At 49.7% G+C, this 18,126-nt stretch overlaps 1 protein-coding gene across 1 annotated transcript in view; it reads left to right on the plus strand.

Moving 5' to 3' along the window:
• The first annotated feature begins 14,689 nt into the window (after nt 1–14,689).
• Atp2c2 (ATPase secretory pathway Ca2+ transporting 2) overlaps nt 14,690–18,126 on the plus strand; it is a 58,477-nt gene continuing 55,040 nt past the window's right edge. Inside the window, exon 1 of the mRNA XM_027410751.2 lies at nt 14,690–14,782. Within this exon, the coding sequence (XP_027266552.1) occupies nt 14,690–14,782 (93 nt within the window). The remainder of the gene's footprint in view (nt 14,783–18,126) is intronic.

Genomic DNA, 18,126 nt, shown 5'->3' on the forward strand with positions numbered 1-18,126 from the left:
CAGTTCAATATGAATAAGTAGCTGGTGTTGGCTCACACTTGAGGAATGACTCCGTATAGTTTATTTTAGGCATATTTAAGCACAGCACAATTTGGTGAAAACGTCCCTGGTGATAACTAACTCAATCTCAGGTGTACAATAACGCAAAGATGTGACTATATCAAAACTCTTTGTAAACTACATGTGGCACCTTCCATGAAGATGAGTTCTGTAGATTGACAACATGTGACACCTTCCGTAAAGATGGTTCTAAAGATTGACGAGCAAACAGAAAAAGTCTGCAGAAGGATCTGCTGTGGTCTTGGCCACACAGACAGTGAAAAGGTCACCAGGCTGTTAACCACATCCCCTCCCAGCCTTCTGGACGGGTAACAGGTTATGCATCCCTTCCTTTGAAAGAACAGTCCTGTGTGTTTAATATTCCAGGTTCCCCTAGTGCTTGTCTGTGTAGACAAGGACCTCCGTGCCTCCCACAGTGGGAGACTGTGGGAGGCCACAAAACAACTCATGGAAGTGGGTTCTCTCCTTCCACCATGTGTGGGGAATTGGCCTCTGCTGGCTTGTCAGACTTGGTGTCAGCAGCATCTTTTCCGCAGAGCCATCTCAAGCCTGAGTCAGGGCTTTAACTATTCAATATCCTCAAATGTGCCATGCTAGAGGCTACCCGTTGTTGGCTGGCTAGGAGTGCAGGAATGCTGTACCTCCTGAAGCCAGAGTCCTCAGTGTATCTCCCCACAGCAAAGAGGGGCACTGGGAAGCTGGGGAGAGTAAGTGATCTGGGAGCTGCCCCAGGCCAGTGGCCTCCCCTGGGCCAAGTCCCTTAACAAGGACTTCCCTGTGGGAGCAGACTTAATTAAACAATCTCTTTGTGCTCTGGTCCTGCTGAGCTTGGCCCAGTCCTCTCTGGGGTTTTCCATCAGCTCTTCCAGTTTTAACTCCCCACCCCTGACCTTTTTTCCCCTAGAACGTTCTCACAAGATCAGTATATTGGGTGATGTAAGCAAAGAGCAGGTAGGTCCCTTCAGTGGCCTGAGGGCAGGATATATACTGCATCTGTGACCCCCGGGGAGGGTCCTCTTGGGCTACTATGAGGCAGTCGCATGACCGTGGGTAGAGTAGACAGGACCCCTGTCCCCAGAATCCTCCTTCCTATAGGCACAGAGACCTAACCTGGCAGAGTCAAGGTGGTGCACTGTGTCTGTGCCTTCCGGTGCTGTGAGATAAGCCATTCATAGGCTCTGGGGGAGGTGCTGGAGAGGGCTTCCTGGAGGTGGGGAATGTCTGAGCTAAGTTTCTGAGTATTGGTCTCTGGGGCAGCCATCCCCAGTGGTTACCAGCCAAGTAGCTAAAGACAGCAGAAACATATCACATGACTGAGCCTGGTTTAAGAGCCTGACCCTCACCCTGTAACCTTGTGCAGCTTCTCTGGCCTGTCCAGCCCTTAGAACAACAAAACCCACACCTCCCCCTGACTACTGTGGGATTAAGTGAAATGCCAGTAGTGAAAGGTTTAATCTCAGGGTAGGAAAAAGGAGAGTGGGTTAGACAGATCTGGGGGGAGGGGAAGAGGAAAGGGAGAGGAGAAGCTTGCACATGGTGGGGGGGCGGGGGGGGGACAGGAGTATGGACAGCTCTTGGCCATGTTCCAGACTGGCTACTAACCCATGGCAGTCAAGGCAGGGACTCCAGGGTCCTCAGTATCTGGCTCCCTTGACTTGGTTTGGACTTGCTCAGTGGGTTTATCTTGTTTGTAAGCAACAAAATTGAAGCAATACAAGGGGACAGGCTGGCAGATAGACCCTGTGAAGTCTGTCAGAAGCTTCTTGGATCTACATGCTGGGAATCTCCTGCCCTGGACCCTGAGACTAGGGAGAGAAAGTCCAGCAGGCCACAGTCTCACACAATAATGGAGCCTCTTACAATGTTGTAGCTGGGGACAGGCACAGCCACCTCCCCAATCCACACCGACCCCACACCTGTCTCTCCTGCTCACAGTGACTCTGGCTTCTCACCAGGTCACACTCAGAGTGGTTCAACAGGTGCCTGGAGATGGGCAACACCCTACCCCTTAGATGAAGGAGTGCCACCCTAGCCGGTCTTGGAGCCGGGGAGAAAGGAGGAGGAGCAGGATGACTGTCTCTCATTTCACTAGTCACAACTGAGCCAGTCAACACCTGTCCACCACCTGCATGCTATCAACAACCAGCAGCCACTAAAATGCCACAGGAAGCCTCCTGCTCCTGTTACCCAGGCTCCAATCAAGAAGTCAGAATTTCCCCTCTGTGAAATCAACAAGGTTCATTACTGGTATATTTCAAATATAAACTGTTGGATTATGACCCTGACCCTTAAGATTATAAACCAGTCTCCTCAAGATTATAAAATCTTAGAGATTGGTTTATTTAATATTTATTTAATAGTTATTTATATATGTGTGTACATGTATTCATATATACATGTATATATATATACATACACACAAATATATGTGTATGTATATATTTCACAGCTGAAAGAATAAGGTCACCAATGGGTTTGTTGTCCTTGATTACTGTTCTGCTTAGTTTTTTGTTTTTGTTTTTTATCACCTTGACACAAACTAGAGTTATCTGGGAAAAGGAACATCAAATGAGAAGATGTGCCCATCAGACTGGCCTATAGAGAAAGCTGTGGGTCACTTTCTTGATTAATGATTTATGTGGGAGGGCCTAACCCACTAGGGGACATTGCTACCCATGGGCTGATGGTTCTGGTTTCAAAAGAAAGCAGGTTGGACAAGCCATGAAGAACAAGCCAGAAGTAGCAGCCTCCATGGCCTCTGCTGGAGCTCCTGTCTCCAGGTTCCTGCCCTGCTTGAGTGTCTGCCTTGACTTCTCTCAATGGACTCTGACCCAGAATATGTATGCCAAATAAACCCTTTCCTCCCCAAGTTGTTTTTGGTCCATGTTTTATCTCAGCAGTAGAAAACAAAGTAGGATACTTACAGAACATGGGTGAAGGGTTACTTGCAGGGTGACACCAAAGGAGACACATCATTGAAAAGTGTCACCCCACCATGGGTGACACTTTTCCCTTAGCTGCATTAATGGAGTTCCCTCTTCGGTTACCTTCCACCCTCTCCTTACTCCAGCACCCCCTGAGGCCATGGGCAACTGGCCCAGTATCACAAGCCACTGGAAAAGGGGGTGTGCAGTGCCAGGGGGCAGCCTGACCAGGGGGTTTGGGAGGAGACAAAGGCCTCCTTGCTCCCTGATTCGGCTTTCCACAAGTTCAAGCAGTGTGCAATTTACCAACATAACGTACATTACAGCCCCAAAGGCTAATGGAGGAACCTGGAGCTTGTGGGCTCCCATGAAAGACTCTCCATTGAGGATCTCACTATGGACAGTGATGTCCCCTCCCCAGCCAGGTCCCAGAATAGCTCAACACTACCGATGCACTGTAGGGGTCAAGAGATGCTCATCCTCAACCATCAGCTGTGCCCATCCCAGCAGCATGTGGCTGGAGGCTCCGAGCTCCCCTTTCTGCCCAGGCACACCTGGCAGCCTAGTTGGGTCCCCTAGGCACTCCACACTAGGGATGCTCATGGGTCCTTTGTGACATTCTGTGCCCCATATGGATAAGAAGCTGAGACTGAGGGTAAGGTATGTGGTCCAAGGTCCCAATGACCCTGGGAGTCTCTCTGGGACCAGAGCTCAGCCCTGCTGTCACATGGAGGCTGTGATGCTTATCTTTTGCTGGGGAAGGGAGCCATATCTATAGGTGTTTCCTCCAAAGCAGGCCAAGAGAAAGCTTGTTGATTGCTTGGCCTTGTTCTGGTCCAACCAAGAGCCTTAAGTATTATGTAACAGTCCCTCGCCTATGGCATCTGCACTCCCCCAACAAGACCCCTCCAAGGTCATCAGACCCATTGCCACCACCCTTTCCTGGGCCTCCCAGATAGACCAACATGGCACTGTGTTCTCAGGTCCTGCAAGGTGATATTGTGATCCTTGCCTTCATGGCTTTCTTTCTCCTGGACAAAGAGAAAGATCGTGCATCTCTGACCCTGGCATCTCTCTAGGTGCACAGTAGGTGTTGAATTGTCAGTGGTGGTGAATCAGTAACAGATCAAGGGGACAGGTCAGACCTGCCTTTCCAAAAAAGACTGAGTGCTTCCAAGGAGAGACCCAAGAATCAGCATGGTGCTGGTTCATCTCCACACTCACGCTGACCCCCAGCCTCCTACCATACCTGCAGGAGGAGTCACTGAACTGGTTTTCATCAGACAGACAGGTGGATGGAGAGTTATACAGATGGGCTGGTAGATATGGCCCCACCTGGGGCTGTTGTGGTTAGAGAGTCTACAGACAACAGAGCCGTGAAATCTGACAGTCCCTCTGCTCTCCCCTGTGTGGCTATGGTAGTTATTCAGCCACTCTGTACCTCAGATCCTGTCTCTGACTGGTTCCCAGAAGGCCTGGACATGAGACTTGGAAAGGGAAGGGCCCCTCATTGTTTGATACTATTTCCTCTGCTGTAGAATGGGATGCCAAACTGCAATGAGGATCAGAACCTAAGCACAGAGCCAGGTTCCATTCTGCAGGGTTGCCACTGGTGTCACTATCCAGCCATAAGCCCCTCCATCCTCTGGCTCTCTGTAGATTTAATGTTATTGGTTAAACCAGGTTGTTGGTTCCTGCTCTTCTTGCACTGTCCAAATTTGGACCAAAAGTCTCTCTGTAGGCTGGCTGTGTAGTTTAATTGGTAGGATACTTCCCTACCATGTTAAAAGCCCTGGGTTCAATCCCCAGCATGGCATAAACTGGCTTCTTGGGTTAACACCTATTATCCTAGCAGCTAGGAGGGAGAGGCAAGAGGGTCAAAAGTTCTACTTCATCCTTGGCTACATATTGAGTTAAGGCTAGCTGTAGCTCTCTCATTTGGTTATCTAGCAACAGACCATAAGCACCTACTATGTACCAGACGTTCTTCCAGAGGCTAGGGTATCATTGGGAAAAGGCAGATCTTGCCTGACTCTCAAGGGGCTGACAGCCTGTAGAGGACAGACATTCTGGGGGGTGGGGCACAGGGAAGCTCAGGAGGGGAGATGAGCATGCATGCTGTTTCTTCCTGGTGTTTATTTTTGTCTTAGTTAGGGCTTCTATTGCTGTGAAGAGACATGACCATGGCAACTCTTTTTTTATTTTTCCTCAGATTTTTTTTATTTGAATTAGAAACAAGATTGTTTTACATGACAATCCCAGTTCCCTTCTCCCTCCCATCCTCTCCTACCACCACCCCCAACTAAAACCCTACCTATCACATATCCTTTCTGCTCCCCCTGGATGGTGAGGCCTTCCATAGGGTGTCATCAGAGTCTATCATATCCTTTGGGATAGGGCCTAGGCCCATCCCTGTGTGTCTTGGCTCAGGGAGTATTCCTCTATGTGGAATGGGCTCCCAAAGTCCATACCTATGCTAGGGATAAGTACTGAACTACTACAGGAGGTCCTGCAGATTTCAGAGGTTTCCTCAATGAAATCCATGTTCCTGGGGACTGGATCAGTCCCATGCTGGTATCCCAGCTATCAGTCTGGGGAGCAAGAGCTCCCCGATGTTCAGGTCAGTTGTTTCTGTGGGTTTCACTAATCTGGTCTGGACCCCTTTGCTCTTCACTCGTCCTTTTCTGCATCTGGATTCCAGTTCAGTTCAGTGATTAGTTGTGGGTGTCGGCTTCTACTTCCACCAGCTGCTGGATGAGGGCTATCGGGTGGCATATAAGTCAGTCATCAATCTCATTATCAGGGGAGGGCATTTAAGGTAGCCTCTCCTCTGTTGCTTAGATTGTTAGCTGGTGTCATCTTTGTAGATCTCCAGACATTTTCCTAGTGACAGATTTCTCTGTAAACCAAAAATGTTTCCCTCTATTATGATATCTCCTTTCTTGTTATCTTCTATTCTTCCCCTGACTCAACCTTTCTGCTCCCTCATGTCCTCTGCATCCCTCCTCTTCTCCCCTTCTCATTCTCCTAGCTCCCTCCCCCCTCTTCCCGTGCTCCCAATTTGCTTAGGGGATCTTGACCCTTTCCCCTTCTCCAAGGGACCATGTATGTCTCTCTTAGGGTCCTCCTTGTTTACTAGCTTCTCTGGCAGTGTGGATTGTAGGCTGGTAATCCATGGCAACTCTTATAAAGGAAAACACTTAATTGGATGGCTTACAGTTCAGAGGTTCAGTCCATTATTATCACGATGGGACATGGTGGTGTGCAGGCAGACATGGTGCTGGAGAGGGAGCTTAGAATTCTCCCTCCCTCCCTCCCTCCCTCCCTCCCTCTCTCTTCCTCTTCCGCCCTCCCTTCTTTCCTCCCTCTCCCTCCCTCCCTCCATTCATTCCCCCATCTATGACAGAAGGTAAAAACATTCTCTGTGTTTCCATGATCATGAGCCGCATTTCATTGGGCTGCATCACCTTCTTTCTGGAATGCTCTGCAACCTCTTCCTGATACCTGATGACTACATAGTTTTGAAGAAATGAGCTAGTACTTTCTGGGACCCTTTTCCTTTGGGACTGGTGTCCCCCTTATGTAACACTGTGAGGTGGCTATTTATGACTCAGACTCAGAGCAGCTGTGATCACCCAGACCCCTGAGACCCTTGGTAGAATGGGGATGGGGGACATCAGACCCTTACCTGAGATCTCAGCCACTTGCTGACTGAGACACTAGAGTGTTCAGGAGAAGGCTGACTGGATGGGGACTCATCTGTGCATCACCCATGCTGGGGTGGGAATCATTGATGGTGTAGCTACCTTCAAGGCAGCCATGCTTCTGGAAATGATCCCAGTACACTCACCATCTCACCAAGCTGGATATAAGTGATCCTGATATTCTCACCATCTCACCAAGCTGGACATGGCTGATCTTCTCATGGCTCGCCAATCTGGATGTGTGTGAAATATTCTCTTCAGTCTGTCACTGTCCTCTCTGGGGTGGATACAAAGACTCTCCAACAGCTGGGCAGTGGTGACCTGTGCCTTTAATCCCAGCACTCCGGAGGCAGAGGCAGATGGATGTCTGTGAGTTCAAGGCCAGCCTGGTCTACAGAGTTCCAGGAAAGAACAACAACAACAAAAAGAAACACTCCCCAAGAAGACTCACTCACTACCACAGAACTGAGATTCCAGCTGGGTTTTTAGGCAGGAACACCCTTAAGGTGACATGAGCCCTCCTTCATGCATCTGCCCTACCAGGGCATAGAACACCCCTGTCCCTTCAGGGTGACAGCTAGGTTGGCTCCTGCTAGGTGTCTCCCTGTGAGGTGACTGCTTCCCCTTTATGATTGGCAATGTTATGTGCATGTGTCTCATGACCTTGCAGAGGTTTTTTCTCACTGACCTACCTGCTTTGACCTTACAGAACTCACAAAGATGCAGAATTTATCTGGAGGCGTGCACACCGTCGGACTTCCCTAGGGAGTCTCTTCATTCACCTCAGATAGAGAGGACGGTAACACACTAATGAAAGGAATCCATCCCAGTCCCTCTGTGAGTCAGTGACCACATTGGGGTTACCTACAGGAGACTGGGAAGTCCACCCCAGCACAGATGACAACTCACAAAACCCTACCTCTCGGGAGTCTCCTGCACAGTTTGTAGGCAGCTCCACTGAAGAGTCCCCTCTCCCCAGCAATTGTCCACTGCCTATATAACCTCAGGAGGGGCCTTGTGATTATTTTAAATTTCTTGTGGTTCTCATGAGCCTCCTCCTCCCTCAACGAGGGGATGTTTCAAACTGGAGAAAACAGGTGTACAATGACCAGAGGGAACAGCCACAATAGGGTTCCCAGAAGGCTTCTCTGAGAGGAAACTTATGCCTAAGTCTGGAAAAAGAGAGAAAACCCCACAAATAGCTTGGGGAGACCATTCCTGGATGAGAAACCCATGATCAAGGCTGGAAGGAAGGACTGGCCAGCTGTCCTTTGAACAGCAACCAGGAGTGAGGGCCATGGGCATGGAGAGGGTGACAAAGGGGCCTGTGGGCCTAGACTAGTGCTAAGTTACTACAGGGAGATACCTGCATCCTGGCTCAGGTCTCAAGGTATTCCCAGCACTACAGGTTTGGGAAATGAGTCCACGGGGAGCCATGAAGAACAGCAATTTATTTTTACTTTTATTTGTATATCTATTCTTATGTATATATGCATGTGTGTGTAAGCATGCAGAAGCCAGAGGCCATAACAAATGTCTTTGTTTTTGTTTGTTTTGTTTTCCTTTTTGGGTTTTCGAGACAAGGTTCCTCTGTGTAGTCCTGGCTGTTCTGAAACCCGCTTTGTAAGCCAGGCTGGTCTCAAACTCACAGAGATGGGCCTGCCTGGGCCTCCTGAGTACTGGGACTAAAGACGTGTGCCAGCTACCACGCCGGGAGACAAATGTCTTCTTTAATTACCTGCCTACCTCCTCCTCATCTTCATCTTTGTATGTGAGAGTGGGGGTACATGTATATCAGAGGACAACCTTGGGTATCAGTCCTTCCCTTGACCTTGTTTGAGACAAGATCTCTTGTTCACCAATGCATACGGCAAGCTGGCTAATGCAGGTACTTCTAGGGAGCCTCTGTCTCTGTGTCCTGTTTTGCTGGGGGGGGGGCGGGTTGGGATCACAGACACACATTATTGTGACATGCCTTGACTTGGTTCTAGAGATCTGAAGTTGGATCCTCACTGTTGCATAGACAGCAAGCACTTAACACACTGAGCCATCTCTCCAGCCCAGTGAAGCCATTTATACTGAACCACAAATTCCTGCCATACCACAATGAAGCTGGCCTGTAAAGGATGTGTGAAAAGAGATTTCAGAGATTTTCATCTATATCTCTACCTTCTAGAAGATTCCTTGAAGTCCTTCTAGCCAAGCTCTTCCTTCTTCCTGAAAAAAAAAAGAAAAAAAGAAAAGAAAAACAATCCTTTGTTAGATAGGTGCATTTATGTGTCAGGTGTCAACAATTATGGTGGCTACTAAGAATGATAAAGGAAGAGTTCCCAGGCCTGCCCCAGCCCAGGGAAAATGACCCCTTGCTGTGACCTGGTGACCAAACAGAGATGCCTATGGCTGTGGGAGGAGGGGGAGGGAGGCAGGCATCTGAGCTATGTGTTTACCCCTTGGGCTCCAGTGAGTCCTCGGGCACCTTCACTGGGTCCCTGGTGTCACCATGCACAGGCTAGGGCTTATCCCTCCTGCTAGAATGAGAATCCTGAAGGACCACTGGTGTCACCCAACTGTGGAGGAGTGGTCACAGCAGGACAGGTCTGGAGATGATTCTGCGAGCATGACCACAACTGAGAGCAAATATAGGAACTGGGGTCACAGCTGTGACTGCTTCTGACACTGGCTGTGCCCTTTGCTGCATAGTCTTCCCTCCCCCAGAATCCCTCTCTTCACTCTCAGTTCTCTGCCCCCAAATCCCCCCCACTAACCATGAAGGCCCCACTCAGGCCACCCAGCTTATTTGTTTTGTTTTTTCTTTTTTAAGATTTGTTTGTTATTTTATTTCATGTGCATACATGTTTTGCCTTCATGTATGTACATGTAATGTACCATGTACAAGCCTGATGCCCAGAGGCCAGAGAGTGTGCCAAAGAAGTTTCAGGTGGTTGTGAGCTCCCTGACATGGGAGCTAGGAACTGAACTTGGGTCCTCTGGAAGCGCAAGTGCTCTTAACTGCTGAGCCATCTCTCCGGTCCCTACCCCCCTTTTTTAGTATACAAATTTCATTATGGGGGTTCATATCCTCCCCCATCTCTCTGCTCCCCAGCCCTGCCCCTGCTATACCATTTCACCCCCCCAGAATTCTCCTGTCTACTTTCACACGTGTTCTACTGGTCTCCCTCCCTCACGTACCCTCCCTCTGTCACACGGACCCCTTTCCTTTCCTGGCTTCCACTGTCACCCACAAACACTCATTTTTGATAATTAGAAGCTAGGTTCTATGTTTGAGAGTGAAAATGCAATATTTGTCTTTCTGAGCCTGGGTTACCTCTTTTTAACATAATACTTCCTTCGTGGCATGGCTGCTTGTCCCTGGCTCTGGGCTGTAACAGTGGACAGCACCTACTTGCATGGCCCAAAATCTCAGTATTTGTTCTCTCGGTTACTGAAGTCAGTCTGAAATCTGGTCCTGGCAGGATCACACTCTGCAGGCTCTGGGGCAGGATCCTTCTTGCTCCTTCCAAGTTTGGGTGACCTCAGGTCTTCCTTGGTGACACTTCAGCTTCTGAGCCTTCCTCACCACCTATTTCCCTTTCTGTCACTTCTGATGACATCACCAGTTCTGGAGTCAGAATGGTAACAGGGTCCTAGGTTTAGTAGGCCCCGAGACCTTAGCACAACTGACTCCATGACGGAAGTGCCACTCAAGCTGTAAAACTCAGCATGTCCAGCACCACCTGCCAAAAAAAAAAAAAAAAAAAAAAAAAAGGCCTAATCCATCAAAGTCCATAGTTGTGGGAAAGTCTGTAAGTGTACTAACTTTTTGGCTTCTGCAGTTCCACTTCTGGCTCCCTGTTCTTGTTAACTGAAGTGTGTCAACCCAGAACATGGTTTGTGCTTAAAAGCTCACCCTGAGAAAGACTTAGTGCAGCCGGGTGGTGGTGGCACACACTTTTATTCCCAGCTCTTGGGAGGCAGAGGCAGGTGGATCTCTGTGAGTTCGATGCCAGCCTGGTCTACAAAGCAAGTTCCAGGACAGGTTCCAAAGCTACACAGAGAAACCCTGTCTTGAAAAATCAAAAACCAAACCAAAACAAAAAATAAACAAACAAAAAAACTCGGTGCTACAGTGGAATCCTGAATACCCAGTGTAACCACCAACTGGCTAATAAAGACTTTCTGTTGACCTAAGCCCATGTCCCAGCAGTCTTCTCTGGGGAATACCCCACAACAAGAACAATAGTCAGCCCAGGTTGAATTTACCCCAGAGGCTTAGGATAAGTGCATCTATGAAGATCCTCATTCCAGATAAAGGCCCACTCTTGAATGTGATGGCTAACATGATAGGATTTTCCATGATTAGGATCACCATGGAAACAAAGCTTTGAACCTGTCTTTGAGGGGGTATCTAGGTTAATTGAGGCTGGAAGAACCACCCTAAATATGGGTAGCACCAAGCCTTGGGCTGGGCTCCTGAGCTCCTGGGCTTCCTGAAAAGGGAAAATCAGGTGAGTGCCAGCATCCTTCTCTCTCTGCTTCCTGACTGTGGAGGCAGTGTGACCAGCTGTCTCAGTCTCTTGACACCAGGACTCCCCCGACACCCCCACCACAATCAAATGTATTTCTTGGAACTGTGGGTAAAAAATAAACAAATCCTCCCTTAAGTCGATTTTGTCAGGCATTTTGTCACTACTTGACAAAACGACACATGAGGGCTGGACATGTCTTCACCCAGCCGTTATTCAGCCTGCTACCTCACTGCCTAGTGTTGCACCACACATGTTCACCGTAACCTGGCAATCTGTCTCACCCACCAGGAGAGGAAGGGACAGAGCCTGGTGTGCTTGTGGCTCCTTCCCCACAGCCCTGCACAACAATCTTAAAACATGTCTGAAATACACCTGTGGGCAGCAAGCCCTTTCTGAAGGGGACGCCCTCAATTGTCAAACCCGGGAGTGCAGTTTACGACCAAATAAATTTCAGCTGTCTTGAGACTGTGTCAAGCCTGCTCTGAGAGCTGCATTCTTGGGAGCAGAATGAAAGGGCTCCACGTCCAAGGAGAGAGTGAAGGGAGTGACTGGTGTGACCTCACTCGTTGCTCAAGGTGTCCAGAGCAGACATTTCAAGAAAGGCAACATGTTTCTAGTCAGGCCCTGCCCTTGGCTCTTATCCCTGGCCCAGTTGTCAGGGCCATCTCCAACACGCACCCCTTAGGAATTCCCAGCTGGTTGCTTTGTCTGAGGATATTCCTTAAAATGTGGGTTCTAGAATCTTCCAAGGTGAAGACAGAAAGAAAATAATGAAAACTTCTCAGAGTCTATAGGAACAACCGTGGTATGCCAAGTGACAAGACTAAGCAGAAAGATCGAAAAGAAACAGAAGCTCCAGGTGTCAATGCTGGGGACACCTGTAAGAGAGCCCTGCTTACTCCAGATCAAAGTAAAAGATGAAAGATGGAGAGAGTTCATCTCAAAAAGCAGGCATGAAGCGTGAAAGAGGTGGAGAGAGGCCAGCCAGACACACTAATATGGGAAGAGCAAACTCGATGGGACAAAAGAACAGTTGGAAAGGAAACTTCAGAACTCCCCCCCTTTGTGAGATCACATAGCTACAAATTTAAAAAACCCAAAGGACCAGAAAGCTCCAGCTCACAGAGTCAGCTCACCAACAACACACTTTGCATGTAGCTAACAGTGTCGTGAAGATGTCCTAAGAACATGACCTGCAGTGACAAGGGTTCAGTAAGTTAAACTCTAGCAGAGCTGAGTATGGACGACATGTCCTCACCACAACGCAAACCGAAACCTCAGTGTCCAAAGCTTGAGTGTGCCCACCCAGTCACCATGCTGATCTTTCAGCACGATCTGCTTTGTTTTGGGGATGCTCCATGACATCCACCACCCAGTGTCCCATCTCACACTTCCTGTGCATTTTCATGCCTGCCCACAAATTCTAGCCTCTACACCTCCGGTGAAAGTGGGACTGTGGTGATGGAATCCAGGAGCTGGGCTGTTCAGGGGAGGTGTTGACCAACCAACCCATTGCTGCTGATGCCAGCATCTGCCTTGCCCCATCAGCAACACCCCCGGGAATGTGAGAGGTTCCACCCCAACACAGTATCCTTCTTAGAACCAGAGGAGGCAACCTGCAGAAGACCCAGGAGATAACGGAGCCAAGTTCCCAAGTGTTCTTTCTCTACTTGAGCCTCAGACTCCTGAGAACTCATGTGGGGCAGTGTTAGGCAGGGGCACAGGTTTCACACTGCACAAGCATTCACCAGCAACACGACAGGCCCTGGAAGTTTCTCTATTGCTTCACAGAATACCTTCTTACCCTTCTCCTAGGGACTCAGCCCACAAGGAGGCACTGATGACTTTCTGGCTTCTCCTCAGAGCCGCTTTCTTCCCCAGAGGCTCACATTTGCACACAGTGGCTCTCTCCTCTCTAGCTGCCTTCTCCAGGAGGCCCTACATGCACAATTGGCCCTATTGTCACTTCAGGTCCTGTCCACTTCCCCTGTGACCACATCTTTGGGGACAGATCACTCAGTTTCAGGGTGCTGTTTCCTTCTGGGACCCCAGTTCATACAGGTAGATAGGTAGTATCATTCTCTCTTCATGGAGAGGTGGGAAAAGTCACCCACGCTCACACATCTGGAATTACGTGGCCTGGACTGCAAAGTAGAGGGAGTTCAGTAGTTCCTCTTTTTATGGACCTGGGGATGGGAGTGGTCACATGCTGAGGGAGGGGTCTCACGATGGAAGCAGGCATGTGGTGGGGAATGGACAGTGTGATGAAGGCACTTTGTGGTGGGGGATGGGCAGCATGAGAGAGGTGCTTTGGTTTTAAGACAGGAAGACAGAGGGGTGGCATGAAGCCATCTGAAGTATCCCATCAGGCTGACCAGGACTGGAATGGTCACCACTTGGGGGAGCCAGTGAGGCAGGTGGCAAATATTTGCTCAAAGGGGACATTTTAGTCACACAAACAATCCAGTCAGTTGATTGATTGCCTATGGTCAAAGGTAAACCCAGGATGGAGCATGGCCCAGCCTTCTCCAGGGCCACCTCTGTTGTGTGGAGTTAGGGACCCTGGTCCACCCTAAAGCCTTCTGGTTTTCTTCAGTACACACTGGGCAACCCAAAGCAGTTACATGACACCTGTTCCTGCAGCGCCTTTGGGAGTTGCGTGACACCCCTCTGACCACCACAGTGTACTAGCATGCTGCTGACACAAGCATGTTCTGTGTGAGCCCTGCATGATACCCCCATCACACTACCTTCAGGACCCCCAGGTTTCCTGGGAACAGGGTACTCTCCTGATGGCTATTTGGCAGGGCAATAACCAAAGATTCAGGAAATATACAGCACTCACCCACCATTTGCAAGGAAGGAGTGTGCACGACAGGCGAACATAAAAGTTGGAGATCTTCCACAGTTTCCCTGCTCCTAAGGGCACACCTAAATAGGTCTCGTGTGTGTGTGTGTGTGTGTGTGTGTGTGTGTGTGTGTGTGTGTGTGTGTGTGTGTACAGTTCCTATAGGTAAGGTCTCAGCCTTCTGCTCCATTTCAATTACAGATGTAGCCAGGTGGCTCAGAGAGACCAGGGAACTGGCTCAGAGCTACACTACCCCAAGTAAGGCTTTGGCTCAGGACCCTCCCCCTTCCAGGTGATTCTTACACGGCAGGGCAGGTTTGGACAAGAACCATAGCTCTGAGACCACACAGTGGCTTCCTGGTCCTTCCAGAATCCCTGGGGTTGACCCTGGGAGTTTGGGGTCCTGGCGCCGGCGGGGCGGACCAGCTGTGCAGAGGGCGGTGCCGCTGCGGCCCTGCCCAGGGGCGGAGCTCACCTGGGGACCAGGTAGACAGCACCCGGGCAACCTGGCCGCCCGGGAAGCCTGGGCGCGCAGCAGCCGCGGCCTCTCTTGGGCCCCAGGGACGCGGGCAGGGACTGCGACCGGCCTCACGCCGGGCCGTGGAGCAGCCTGGACACCCGCTCACCATGGGGAGACGCCTTAAGTTTCTGCAGAAACTGGCCTTCCTGGGTCAGGACCACCGGTACAAGGCGCTGGAGAAGGACGAGGTGGAGACCCTGGTGAGTCTGAGCGATCTGGTACGAGGCATGGGATAGGACTCCACATTTGTCCCCTGAGAGCCAACATCTGACCCCCGGAACCCCATGTGTCATTGGGCACTGAGATTCTGCTCAGCACCTCCTTTGACTCTGAACAGAAGCAGGCTTCAAAAGAAGCAGCTCGACCCCGCTCAAGGCGCACACCTCACCAGTTATCCTGGGTAGGCTAGCCCATTTGGGGAATGAGAAACTGACCTGTGCTCCTTAAGGGCACGCAGCTGGTAAGCCACCTAGCCAGGGACTGAGGTTTCTCCGGATCCAGGGAATTTACATGCCTCTGCACACACAGGCAGTTGTATGGACTTTCAAAAGCTGCGGGAATTGAGGGGAATTGGGTCCTGGTGGGGATCAAAAAAAAAAAACAAAAGGCCACACAAAATCTTGCCCAAGTTTAATAGTGAAATCTGAAGCGGCCCAGTAGGGCTACCAGCTTCATTTCCTCTACATCCGTGTGGTTTTTAAAAGCTGTTCCAAGCCAGGCATGGAGGCACAAGCCTTTAATCCCAGCATTTGGCAGGCAGGGGCAGGTGCATCTCTAAGTTTGAGACCAACCTGGTCTACATAGTGAGTTCCAGGACAGCTAGGGCTGTGTAGAGAGACCCTGTCTCAAACTCAAAAAAAAAAAAAAAGACAGAAAAAGAAAAATCCACTCTGAGCTGAGCGTAGGATGACTTTGAACCTCCAGGGAACCCTCTAGGACAGCCCTTCAGGACTGTAGTACCAGGAGTTTCTCTCCAGGACCAACAACCATAAAGTTGCTCTGTACCTCTGATGGGACAGTGGGAGTACAGCCCGTGGGTTGGTGAGGTCTGAGAGTGGAAGCCCATGGCACGCCCAGAACACCCATGCTTGCCCCTGGGAAACAACCCCCCCCCACACACACCAATATGGTCTTTTCGTGTGGTGGGGGAGAGGGAGTCCACGTTAAATTTTGTAACCACAGAAAATGTTTTGTAACATTTCAATTTTATTTCTTCCCAAATAATGCCACAGTCAAAACATTTGATGGTATGGCTCTTAAACATTTATGCACTTATTTACAACCGGTCAGTGTCAATGTAAGAATTCTGGTGTTAGGGCTGTGAACTGTAGGACTCAAAACTATCCATGTTTGCCTGCAGCTTCGTGGGTTAGTGGTGTACTGTAATCCTTTGCTGATGCCAAGTGTGTCCTTACATGTTTGTAATGTGTTGTTAGCAGGGGTTTAGCATGTGTTTGTTGACACAGATGGCTTCCTTCCACCTTTTTCTATTTTTGCCTCTCCATCTTTTGATGTTTTGCACACGTGTAGCTGGTTGTCATCAGGGTGTCTAAGACTGTGCAGGTGTGGATTTGGTGTGAACCATATGCAGATGCTCTAAGCCAGGTGGGCTTCATTCCCCTGAGGTGTTCAAAGGCAACCTGTCTGCAGGCGTGTTCCCCACCTGATCCTGTTCTCTGCAGCACACTGACAGTGAGGGAGCCCAGGCATGTGGTAACCAGCACTGTAGACTCATGGGGAGGTCGGTGGTCCTGGCAAATCTCAGCAAAGGCCAGTTCTTGCAGATGTGCTGTCTGCAAAGCTGGCCTTACAAAACACAAGGTACACAATAAAGGTGCATAGTCAGGTCTTGGGACAGTGGAACCTGGCAGTGGATCAGTGTGTAAGGCCCTGACTTCCCTCCTCAGTACCACAAGAAACCAAACAACCACACTAAAAACCAGTCCCTGGGAATGAAGTGAGGGATGACCAGAGGAGACACGGCATCCCATGAGGCTTGGAACCCTGTCCCCAATCAAGAGACTTTGGAAAGGAAGTCTTGTTCTTGTTCACTCTGGGGTCACTTCTGCAATTTTCCTGACTTGGCTTTATGAGCACTTGGTATGTGCTGTGTCCCAAGTGCTGTGGACTTCACAGCACACACAAACGCAAGAGGAAACAGTCCTGAGAACTCACTGGGTCCCCTCCTAGGCCTCTGGCTTCCAGATGAGCTTTAAGGCAATTTGGGGACAGAAGAGTGCCAAGGTTCCAGGCTGGCACCATTTGGTTCTTGCTGAGTATTGACTGGACAGTCTTGGCCAGTGTGGAGGATCAAGGTATTCACAAACCAGTTAGTGGGAGGTGAGGAAAGTGGCAGATGTGCTGAAGAAGAAAGCCAGAGACTGGAAGGAGACAAGAGGCTGAGATGTGGAGATGGGGACATCGCCAAGATACAGGTGTTCAGCACCCCACCTGGGAAGCTAGCTCTTTGTTTGTTTGTTTTTTTGTTTTGTTTTGTTTTGTTTTCTGTGTTTCCAGGGTGACCAGTAGAAGGGAGTTTGAAAGACTCCTTGGTGTTGATACTGGACAAAGCTTCTCTCTGATGTCCTTCACAGTAGGAGAACATTAGACTAGTAATTCCTGTTTCTGGGAAGGCCAGGTGCCAGCTCTGCCCTTGAGGATGCTCCTGAGGTGGGTGTGACTCCCACTTGTCCTGCCATCCTGGCTGTTGGCCTTGTCACCCTTCTGGGCTCTCAAGATCGAGGCCCAGGTGCCAGTAGATGGGCATGTGCAGTGGGCAGCCTGTCAATCAACTCAGACTCCAGCACCTTTGTATGCTGCAGCGCTGAGGAAAATGCATGCATTCTCTGCCCTTAGGCATCCATTGTGGTGGGTGGAAGCAGGGCATAGTTGACCTTGACTGTTGAGTGTGAGAGCTGGGAGGGAGTGATGTCTGAGATTAACAGGAGTGGAAAGATGAGTGAGCTTGGCAGAGTTCCCCACAGGAGGAGGGAAGGACAGGGGCTGGTCTGAGAAGGTCAGGCTACACAGGTGACCCCAGGAGTCTTGTCAGAAAGAATCTGACCTTTCTACTTACAGCGGTGGGGACCTTTGAAGGGTTTTAAATCAGGACTTGGCAGTTGTTCACATATTCATGCCAGACTTTAGTGACTCAGTGAAGACAACAATCACACATTTGCATGTTTAAGACCTGACTGGCAGGCTGAGGAGATGGCTCCTCAGCTAAGAGCACTGGTTGCTCTTCCAAAGGACCCAGGTTCAATTCCCAGACCCACATGGCAGCTCACAGCCATCTGTAATTCCAGTTCAAGGGGTCCATGCACTCTTCTGAGCTCTGAGGTCACTGCATGCATGTGGTACTCACACACACACACACACACACACACACACACACACACACACACAGACAAAACACCCATCTACATTTAAAAAATAAAGATTAATTTTTAAAGTTTATTTTATTTTTGTTTTATGTGCATTGGTGTTTTGGCATGGGTGCTGGGTTCCCTGGAACTGTAGGCACAGACAGTTGTGAGCTGCCATG

This window comes from Cricetulus griseus, chromosome 3, assembly GCF_003668045.3.
Source record: "Cricetulus griseus strain 17A/GY chromosome 3, alternate assembly CriGri-PICRH-1.0, whole genome shotgun sequence".
Taxonomy (NCBI): domain Eukaryota; kingdom Metazoa; phylum Chordata; class Mammalia; order Rodentia; family Cricetidae; genus Cricetulus; species Cricetulus griseus.